The sequence below is a fragment of the Microtus ochrogaster genome, chromosome 2, assembly GCF_000317375.1.
Source record: "Microtus ochrogaster isolate Prairie Vole_2 chromosome 2, MicOch1.0, whole genome shotgun sequence".
NCBI lineage: Eukaryota > Metazoa > Chordata > Mammalia > Rodentia > Cricetidae > Microtus > Microtus ochrogaster.
The window spans coordinates 48,759,551-48,770,935 of NC_022010.1; the positions used below are offsets into that span (position 1 = coordinate 48,759,551).

Here is an 11,385-nt window from a genome sequence, read left to right on the forward strand (position 1 = left end):
GCGCCGCTGGGCCGCGGCGGCGGCGGCGGCCTGGGCTTCGGGCGGGATGGAGGAGGCCGCGATCGGGGATGCCGAACTCAACTGGTCCCGCCTTAACGTGTCGGCCGAGGCCCTGGAGTCGGAGCTGGAGGCGCGCGCCGAGGAGCGGCGGGGCTCGCGGGAGGCGCTGCTGCGGCTGCTGCTGCCTTACACCCGGCTGACGTCGCTGCCGCGGGCGCTGAGCGGCGGCTTCCCGCATCTCCAGCTCCTGGACGTGAGCGGCAACGCGCTCACGGCGCTGGGGCCCGAGTTGCTGACGCTGAGCGGCCTGCGCACGCTGCTGGCCAGGAACAACCGGCTCGGCGGCCCGGGCTCGCTGCCCAAGGGCCTGGCCCGCTCGCCGCTCTGCCGCAGCCTCCAGGTGCTCAACCTCAGCGGCAACTGCTTCCAGGAGGTTCCCCCCTCGCTGCTGGAGCTGCGGGCGCTGCAGACCCTCAGCCTGGGCGGCAACCAGCTGCAGAGCATCCCCGCCGAGATCGAAAACTTGCAGAGGTGAGAGGCGGCGGGACGGGGTGGGGATGGGGTGGAGAGCAGGGCGGTGGCCCGAGCTCCGTGGCACTGAGTTGGAGGCGAGGACTGCCGGGCCATCGCCAGTGGGAGCATACAGATGAGGTTGAGTGGGTCATGGCGTTTGGATCGGGTTTGGCCTGCACAGATCTTCGAGGCAGTTTAGCCGCAGGCTTCCCCCACTCCCCCCAACGATGGACTCTAGAACTCGCTCTGTAGACCAGGCTAGCCGCGAACTCACAGAGATGCGCTTGTCTCCGCCTCCCAAGTTCTGGGATTAAAGACGTGCGCCCCGAAATCCGGCTTTGCCTTATTTCTTGAGTCTAGAGAAGCAGCCAAATGGGCACCCATTAACGGAGGGCAAGCCTTCCATGACTTGCCATGCCCTTGCATCAAAGTGCGTGCCCTTTAACGTGGCGTAGGAGGTGCTCTGGTCTACTCCCTTGTTTTTTATTCTGTTTCCAGATCCCTCTTCTCTTTATCGTAACCGGAAATACTGTTTGTGGAGTTAGTGAGCATCTGCATTTCCCATCGTCTTGAAAAGGGAGCTTGACACTCGCTAAATGTGGATTGGATTAGGTGAATGCAAAGTCTCATTCGGCTTCAAAATCGTATTTTAGGAGTTGCTTCCGTTATTCCTTTCTTCCTTTTCCTTTTCTTTCAGGTTTTTGAGACAGTTTCACTGTGTAGCCCTCCCTGTCCTGGAACTCATTCTATAGACCAGGCTGGCCTCGAACTCGGAGAGTTCAGGCCCCTGCCTGAAATTAAAGGCATGCTCCACCACCGCCCATCTTGTGACTCCCTTCTTTACAGTTCCCCGGACAATTACAGCCAAACTACTTTGTCTCTGTCTCACTCGTTAAACCATTGCGTTTATCTTATTGACTATAATTTCTTCCTTACCGGAGTTGTCTACCTCACCTAAGTAGGTTATTCAGTAATGTAGAATTTAATGGGACGAGGAGGTACAGGAAAAGGGGGCTGAAATTTCCCTAGGGTGCCCTGCAGGGAAGTTGGAAGTAAAACAGCAGCAATGAACTATCTTCCATTTGTTAAATATTTTCAGCTCCTTCACTGGATGAGCCAAGGTAAAAGAATGTGGAGCAGGAAAGAACCTTTGAATTAACAGGGAACACATTGACCTGGGAATAAAAATCAACATCTCAGCCTTAGGCGGGCCACTCAACGTGTCCTATTTGCAAAATGAGGCATCTGGACACCGTGTCCCTTAATTTGCTCCTTGATAGATGTTTACAGAGTACTTAGTGTGTCCAACGTTTTCTTAGGTTTTGGGGAAACATGAGCATGCCCTGCCCTCATGGATCTAACAGATATATTAGCAAAGGGTAGAGACACTAATGCGTCATGGACTTCCTTATTAAATTACAGAGCTTAGAAGTCAGTCCTGGGCTGTGAGAGCCCCTCGAGACAGGAGAACCAGAAGAACGAGGATGTGACCTATTTTGGTCCGGGAGCAAGTGCCATTTTTGAGTCAGGCTTTTGAAGGAAGGAACCATGAAGGTTAACCCGAGTGTGAGCCATTGGGATCACTCCAAGTAGAGACAAGTGGCTGTGAAAGCCCCGACGCAAGGAGGAGAATAATGGCCAAACTGCTGAAAGATGGGCATTGTACTAGAAAGTGGAGGACAGAAACTGGGGCCACTCAGGCTGGACCACAGCTTGAAGACTGCTGTAGAGCGTGGGTTCCATTCCGAGTGCACACATGTCTTGTTCCTGTGACGTGGGAAGACAGGGAACTTTGAGGCTGCTTAGAAGGCTGCTGCAGTAGAATAGAAATGATGGTAGTCTACAATAGGCTACGTGCTTGGGAAAGAGAGGATGTGGGACAGTTAAGGAGAGATTTTGTTAGTTTGACAGGCTTTGGTTCCCTTTAATTCTGATATGTAATTCAACCTTTTCAATTCCAGCATATTAAGAGGAACCCAGGGAGAGTATTATCTCCACATTGAAAAGGAAGTAGGCAGAATACATGTATGGAAAACATAAAACTATGCAGTGCCTTGTGCCCCATCTTAGGGCTCTAACATTCTCTAAGATGAGGTGAGGAACAAAGGCTCAGAGAAGAGAAATCTCAAGATCACAAACCCATTAAGCAGTAGAACTGGGTTTGACTTCTGAGGGCTTGTGCTGAGGGTGGACCAAACCCATGAGTTTTCCACAGTGGGTGGATAGGGCTTGGACCTGAGTCCCTAGGCTTCTGTTGTTCTGGCTTGAGTGATCCAGAGAACCGCTTCAGGTCATTTACACCTGGTTGACCTGATTTTCCGGCCTGATACCTGCTACTCAAGGTTGTTAGTCTTTAATCGCTTGACTTGATAAATTGTGGGACTTTTTGCATCATGATTTTTGTTGTGAGTCCTGTGCTTTATTTCTCTACTGATAGGAATCAGCAAAGGTTAGATAATGAATTCTAGTTGGATGTAGGCCAGAAGGGTCATACAGAATTGTATTCCTAGAAAAAGAAGCAGCTTTGGCCATGACCTAGTTCATTTCCTACTTTTCATGGATGAGGAAGCTGAGATTTCATGTGAATGAGTTGCTTGGAGCCAAATCATGACCACAATGAGAGCTTGGTGGTTCAGTTCTCAGACTGTTAACTATTTTGAAACTGGAAAATGGGGAAGTTAGTGGTGTCACAGTCGCTTGGAGCCTATGTAGCTCTTAAATACCGTGTCCTTCCAGAGTCTGTGTAACCGCTCTTTGTTGTGAACCTGGCCTGCGCTGCACCGCTTTGCACCTCTCCACCTCTCCACCCTTCTGGTGCTGAGGGTGGACCACGTGACCTTCCACTTCTGCAAGAGCCACTTCTTGAGCCAGTCTAATATTTTGGCATATGAAGAAGGTTCTGTCCTTTTACAGAACAGTTAAGAGCAATTTTTTTTTTTTCCGAGACAGGGTTTCTCTGTGGTTTTGGAGCCTGTCCTGGAACTAGATCTTGTAGACCAGGCTTTTTTTAAAGATTTATTTATTATGTATACAACATTCTGCCTTGATGTATGCCCACACGCCAGAGGAGGGCGCCAGATCTCAGTACAGATGGTTGTGAGCCACCATGTGGTTGCTGGGAATTGAACTCAGGACCTCTGGAAGAGCAGCCAGTGCTCTTAACCTCTGAGCCATCTCTCCAGCCCCCAAGAGCAATTTTTAAAAGAGCATATGACCAACAGAATTTTCCCCTTCTCTACCTGTTACTGTTCCAGGAAGGGTAACAAATCTTAGTTTCATGTGCATTGGCCTGTCCAGGTTTTCCTGTGTGTGTTAGATGCAGCTTCATTCTGCTTGTTGATTTTTCCCTTAGTGGCAAAAATCTGAATTAAAAAAAAAAATTCTAGGGCTGGGTGGTGGTGGCAGCGCACGCCTTTAATCCCAGCACTTCAGAGGCAGAGGCTGGCGGATCTCTGTGAGTTTGAGGCCAGCCTGGTCTGCAAGAGCAAGTTCAAGGACAGGCCTCAAAGCTACAGAGAAACCTTGCCTCAAAAAAGAAAAAAAAAAAATCTAAAAGATAAATAACAAACAAATGGGTACTGGAAGTTTTGTTTATTTTTATGAGTGGCTTTATTCCCCCCAGTAAATCAGGCCATTGTATAAATATACATTCTGTTCATTAAAATACAGGTTCTTCAGCAAATAAGTGTAAGTTTTCAGCTTTGTGTAGGCAGGCTTGTTTTTGTTTACAGTGCTGAAAGGTAGGAGTGGTTCACAGTTTCTTCTAATGAACTTAGGTTTTATTCCTCAGTTCAGAAACTAATTGAAGAAAGGGCTTAAATTTATTTCTCACTGAGCAGCAAACTGAGTAAATGGGTTGTGTGACTCTGGATGCTATTTGGAGACTGAATCTGAGCCAAGCGAGTTTCATGGGTCCTTTTCTCATCTTTTTAAAAAAAGCAGTGTCTTTTTTTAGTGACCGTCTATTGGTGTCTGTTTAGTGTGGTCTAGGAGGATTGTGACAAGACAAGAGATGGCAATCCCTGGAGTGTTAAAGCTATTGGAGCTATCCTAGGAATGACTAGCCCCAACAAGATGATAAGTAGAAGAATGTGCTAAAATTTAAATAAAACAGTGTGCCTGTTTAAAACCTTGCATTGAATTTGTGTTGATTTCCTTTAATTTCATACTATTTTGAGGGTAGTCACCCCCCATGCCACCTCCAACTGGCACGCGCGCGTGCTTCCGCCATCTCTCCCTCCCTCCCTCCTACTCTACCTCCCTCCCCACTCAACTTCAAATTCTCTTTTTGTTTTTCTTTTAAACCCATCAAGGTCATGGTTCCTATTACCCTGCTACTCTTGAGCGCAGGGCCTGTTGTGGTTGGTGGGTTGAGCTTGTGCGGGTCTTTTGCATGCTGTCACAATTGCTGTGAGTTAGTGTGTGCAACAGTCCTTGTGTCTAGAAAATTGTAGCATTGTTTTAATAAATGTTATAATAGCTGCCTACTAAACAGAAAGAAAGAAGCCAGGTTGTATGGCACACACCTTTAATCCCCAGCACTCAGGAGGCAGAGGCAGGCAGATCTCTTGAGTTCAAGGCCAGCCTGGTCTACAGAGCTAGTTCCAAGACAGCCAGCACTACACAGAGAAACCCTGTCTTGAAAAACCCAAAGAAAAGAAAAAGAAAGAAAGAAAGCAGGCAGAGCCAGCCATCAGGAACAAATTCAGGATTGGTATATTAATATTAAAAAGAAGAGAAAAATTCATTCCATTAGTTTGGTGATGAATTATTTTCCTGTTTTCTGCATATGTCAACACTGAAAGAATGGGTTACCCCAGTTCTGATGAAATAGGTCAAGGCTGACAGATGTGTTTATATATATATATATATGCCTTTATTTTATGTGCATTAGTATTTTCTCTGCATGTATGACTTTGAGGATGTCAGGTCCCCTGGAACTAGAGTTACAGATGGTTGTGAGCTGTCATGTGGGTGCTGGGAATTAAACTCAGGTCTTCTGGAAGAGCAGCCAGTTCACTTAACTGCTGAGCTATCTCTTCAGCCCCAGTGTGTTTTAAACACTATGATTTGCTTTAAATTCAGCAGTTGTCTTTCTGACTACAGAAAAGGATGTTTAGAACAGATGTTTGCTTAGAAGTTTAATTCTCATAAATCCTTGAAAGATTTCAAGTCCCTAGAGTTTTGGGAATTATTTGAGTTTGAAAGTGAGAAGTAATTCTGACAGTGTAAGTTTAATATTCTGATCATGACATGATTAGTGATATCTATGAGTTGCACAAGAGGATTTATGAGTGCATCATTTCAAAATCATAGGCTGTATTTCAGAATTTCAGATCTTTCTCTGGCAAAGTCAGAACAGCCACTGGCGAATGGCATCTAGTCCGTGTGATCATTCTCTAGCCTCCATGCAGAGCATGTGTGATAACAGTCACCAGAGCCCGCTACCTCCTAATGACACCCCTTAAGGACTAGTTTCCACCTGGAAAGAGCATTCAGTTCATAGCGCTGACCTAAGTAAAGAGTACGTGTCTATCCTCGCTCTGGAGCATGCTGCCATTTCACTGTTGAATTCTTTATTAAAAACTTCCAGGTTTGGTAAACTTTTCTCCCTACTAGTGTTCTTATTAAAATAATTCCTCTTGCAGGATAGTTTTGTTATATGAATTCCAAAAACTGTTGTTTTGTTGGTGTTGTGTTGCTCTGTCTTACTTCGAGACATCTCATTGTGTAGCCCTGGCCGGCCTGGAAATCCTCCATGTTGTGCTCTGAAGAGTCTAAGCATAAACTTATTAACCCAGACTGGGTAGGATCAAAACAGCCTGCCTAGGGTTTTGTTTTTCATTAGTATTTAGATATTTACTGGTAGAAAAGATGAGCTTTAGAACCAGAGAGTGTCTTTTTCTAGGTGGTCAGGTGGTTTGTATTGTTTTTGCTACAGAGTAATCTTAGAAAGGAAAACTATAAACACCACAGAGTGCCTGTCTGCTTTACCTTTCTAAGTGTTAACATTTGTCTCGAGAGAATCACAAGTTTGAAAAGCTTTACATTAATGGGAACTAGAAAAGAGTATACCATTGATAGAGTTAAAACAAAAGACAGCTTCAGATTCAGGCTGACTGTTAGAATCACCCCAGAGCAAGGGAAGGCAAGCTTATAAAAGGCAGTTGGAATTTAATAGATGGGGGCGATTGATTTTGCCTGAGAATGTATCTGGTGGGTGGCTATAAATGGGGAAATTTCTCAGTGAAATAGTAAGGGAAGTTTTGAAATGAACATTTATGGAAACACAATTAGAATTCTTTTTTTGTTGTTGATTTTTGGTTTTTCGAGACAGGGTTTCTCTGTAGCTTTGGTGCCCGTCCTGGAACTAGCTCTTGTAGACCAGGCTGGCCTCGACTCCCAGAGATCCGCCTGCCTCTGCCTCCCGAGTGCTGGGATTAAAGGTGTGTGCCACCACCGCCCGGCCACAATTAGAATACTTAGAAAAACGTGCAGCTGCCTCCCACATCTGTTCATGATTTTATTTACTGGCTTTCAGGTACTCACAGTCAACTGTGACCCAGAAACATTACATGCAGAATTCTAGAAATAAGCATTTCATCACTTTTAAGTTGCAGTCCATTCTGAGAATCATGATGAAATCTTGAGTTGCTCCATCCAAAACCTGAATGGGCCTTTGAAGGTGCTACCCAGTCCCTGTTTCCCACCTTGCTCTCTGCTCCTTGGTCCCCCTCATCTACCTTAGTACTCTATAGGCCTGCCTGCCTGCCTGCCTGCCTGCCTGTTAATCACTTAGTAGCTACCTTGGTGATTGTTTTTGCTTAACTGGAACAGAATTCCTAACAGAGTAACTTGAGGACAGAACTGGCTCACAGTTTCAGACAGTGTCAGCCTATGGTTGGAAAGCGTGGGAAGCAGCTCAGTTCATGATGGAATGTGTGGCAGAGGTTGGCTCTTACATGGTAGATGGCAAGAACCGGGGAAGGAGAGGTCTGCCACTAGTGACCCACTTGTGCCAGTGAGGTCCCACCTTGACTAGCACCTCCAGCTGGGAACCAGGCATTCACAATAGGAACACATAGGAGCCACTGTGGATGACCGTAGAGCTGCTAAAGAGAAAAGGAACAAGTTAGTAACAGTGACTGGTGAGATAATGAGGCCAGTTGTGGAAGGAAATTGAAGGACATCTACCAGCAAAATAGAAGTAGCATTTATGACCCAGAACAGTGGGGGAAATGAATGAAAGAAAGGAACTGTGCCAGTAAGAAGGCAGAACTGTAGGGAGACAATCTACTGAGGTAGGTTGTTGTAGAACCTGCACCCTAGCACCAGCAATCAGGTTGTTCCCTGTTTGTGCGTGAAAGGTCCTTAAAAACACTTAGTAAGTTAGAAGTGAAAAGATATTACTTCTCATCGGAATTGCACTGTGTTCCAGCCACACACACTCACCCAACTAATTGTGATTCTTCTAAACTGTGAGTGAAATGACGCAGCTAGCTTTCATTTAAACCCCATGCACCAAAGGGTTGAGAGATGACTCTGTTAAGAGCTGTCTTGGAAAGGGGTTGGAGTTAGGTTCCCACCACTAAGATTGGTGCCTCAGAACTGCCTGTGACTCCAGCTCTAGGGGATCCAATGACTTCTGACTTCTCTGAGCACCACACACATATGCATGTATGTAAATAATCACAGAAAATTAAGTATTAAGACCCACTCATCATACCTAGGATAATATTCAAAACTCTTGTGAGGCTTTGTGATCGACCTTCCCAGGCTGCCTGTTGACACTACCTCATTTCCACCACAGTCTGCTCTCCCCACACCAGCTGTGCTATACAGCTTTGCATTGCAGCGGTCACTTCCCTCTGGAGCTCATAGTCAGCTCACTCAGCTCTGCTCACATCGCAAAATCTTCCAAGAGAAAGCTCTCCTCGCCACCCATGCAGAGTCATCTCCCATTACTTTCTGGTTGACCCCCTTTCTCCTGTAAGTGCGGTGTGCCCAAGAGACGTGCTTCTTCAACAGCTCAAGTGACTGACACTGAAATGATGCCTAGCACGTGGTAGGTGTTCATTATTTGTTGACTGGATATTTTGTGTGCTTTATAATTCTATGCCATTTAATAAGCAGCAAATAACTGGCCCTAATTCTTAGGCCAGGAAGGAGTAGAATTGAATGAAATAAATACTGACAGCAACAACAAAAGCTGGACGCATTATTCATAGTCAAGGGAAGTAGATTTCAAAGCAAAATGGATTTAAAGAAACAGAAATACTTGATATAAATTAAGTAATACTCCAACAGGAAGTTTTAGGAGTCAGAAACTTGATATGCCTGCAGTGTAGCTTTTTGTATATTGGAAGCAAAAAAATGGCAGACCTCTCAAAGGAATGCTGTGGTTATGTAGGAGACTAACATCCAGTGAGAAGGCAGATGACAAACTAGAGCTTCTGAATTGCTCCTTTTAAAAAGTCACTAAAAATTGTTGTAATACGTATAAAACAGACAAAAGGAGGTCACAAAGGAACAAGACTATGCAGAACACATTTAACAGCAATGCTCTCGGCAAACTAATGGAAATGTCTAACCCATGGGAAAATGGTATGAACAGGAAATGCTCTGAATGCAAATGGCCAGAACACAGAAAGACGATACTAAATTTCACAAATTAGTAAACTGCAGCTCTATAGGTGGAAAGTTCAGAATGGTACCTTTTTTACACCATCAAATTATCTTAAGAAAACTAGAGTATCAGCAGTATGGTTGGAGGTGGAGCTGGGATCACCAGAGAAGGCTGATGAGCAGGTGGCTCTGGGAGCTCTGGGTAGAGCAATTGAGGAGGACACTCACATTCACTCTAGCTTCCACTCACATGCACATTTGCACACACATGTACAAAATGTGAAATGCCCACCAGATAATTCCTGTTTTGGATAACAGTGTGGTAGGCTGATTTTTCCCACCATAAAGCTGTTGTTTTGATGTTTTACTTGAAAGTGTTTGAAAGAATGATAGTTCTGAGCAGAAAAACAAAACCAAAAGTAATAGTGGGCAAGTTTCAAATGCATTATAAGTGTATGTTCTGTCTATTTTTGAATATTGTAAGAGCTGACTACCACCTCCCTGCAAAAGAAAAAAATCCCTTTGGAGCCTTTCAATAGTCATAAGAAAATGGAAGCCAGGCGGTGGTGGCGCACGCCTTTAATCCCAGCACTCGGGAGGCAGAGGCAGGCGGATCTCTGTGAGTTCGAGACCAGCCTGGTCTACAGAGCTAGTTCCAGGACAGGCTCCAAAGCCACAGAGAAACCCTGTCTCGAAAAACCAAAAAAAAAAAAAAAAAAAATGGAGTCATATTTTGTTACAATAAATGCACCCTACCTCTAAGATGTTATTTTGTTAAGTAAACAGCCTTACCTAAAACTTGAACTTCATAGTAATGATTGGTTTTACATAATTTATTCAGGTTGCCTCTGAAGAATGTACTTGCTTTATTAAGAGCAAAGGAAAAACTTTTATGTAGAAACTTTGTTTATGGTTTTCTGCCCTTTTCCAGGAGTGGGCAGGGCTATTGGTTTCCCTGTTGTCTATTAGAAAATGCATCCAACACAAGCATGCCAGCATGGAATCTCGTGGTGCTGTAATCTGGCATCTCCAGCCTTGTTTGGGTTTAGTAAAAATTCTCTTTAGTTAACAAATGTGCCTGTTGAGTCTTTAAAGCCCCCTCCTCTACCTGGAAATCTCTTTTTCTCTGTCTGTGGGCTAAGTTCAGAGTCCAGCTGGGTTCACAGTACTCTGGGAAGCTTTTCCAATGAGAGCTGCAGTGACCCTTCCTGTTCTCTTTTAGTGCCCTGAACTGTTCCTCTTGTTTTGGTGGTTTAATCATATGTGTCTTGTCTAACAAGATAAGGTATCAACTCCCTGGGGATTTCATTCTCTCTGGAGACTGCCTTGTACAGTGTTTCTCAGTCTATGGGTGGTGACCCTTTTGTGGTCAAATGACCCTATCACAGGGATAACTAACATAAGACCAGTTTCATTATATCAGATACTTACATTATGATTCTTAACAGTAGCAAAATACAGTTATGAGTTATCAGTGAAACTGATTTATGGTTGGGGTCACCAGAACACGAGGAACTGTATTAAGGGGCTGCAGCATTGAGAACCACTGGCTAGTTTATAGCAAATCCTGAGTAAGACTATGGTGAATGTGTCTGTTACAGTGGAGGCTATGAAATATCTTGTGTTTATTTACTTTTTTACAATTTGCTTTTGCAGTTTAGAATGCTTATACCTTGGAGGAAACTTCATTAAAGAAATCCCACCAGAATTAGCAAATCTTCCTTCTCTGAATTACTTGGTGTTATGTGACAACAAAATCCAGAGTGTGCCTCCTCAGCTCTCACAGTGAGTAGTCTCAGCTTCTAGACACAGACAGCTGTGGTTGGGACCACTGTCAGAACGCTCTCGTGCCTTATGTATGGGAAAGAATGAAGAGTGTGCCAGTAATCAGAACTAGGGAGGCCGAGACAGGAGTGTCTTAAGACCAGCTTGATTCATAAAGAAAAGGAAAAGAAATAGGTAGTCAAGAAAAGTTTGTTTTGAGCTGAGTAATTTTTAATAAGTGTTCTGGTTTATTACCCAAGTTATTTGCTCAGCTTGCTGTGTGTGTGTGTGTGTGTGTGTACATGTATGTGTGCAGGTAGGTGCAGGCATGCATGCTCATGTGGATGGGGTCTTCATTGCTGTGTGTGTGTGTGTGTGTGTGTGTGTACATGTATGTGTGCAGGTAGGTGCAGGCATGCATGCTCATGTGGATGGGGTCTTTCATGTATGTGTGCAGGTAGGTGCAGGCATGCATGCTCATGT

The 11,385-nt window shown here is 44.8% G+C and overlaps 1 protein-coding gene across 1 annotated transcript in view; it reads left to right on the top strand.

Annotated features, from left to right (window-relative positions):
- Positions 1–6: 6 nt before the first annotated feature.
- Positions 7–11,385, top strand: part of Lrrc58 (leucine rich repeat containing 58) — a 20,778-nt gene continuing 9,399 nt past the window's right edge. The window contains exons 1-2 of the mRNA XM_005344970.2: positions 7–531; positions 10,795–10,923. Coding sequence (XP_005345027.1) covers positions 47–531; positions 10,795–10,923 — 614 coding nt within the window. The 5' untranslated portion in view covers positions 7–46. The remainder of the gene's footprint in view (positions 532–10,794; positions 10,924–11,385) is intronic.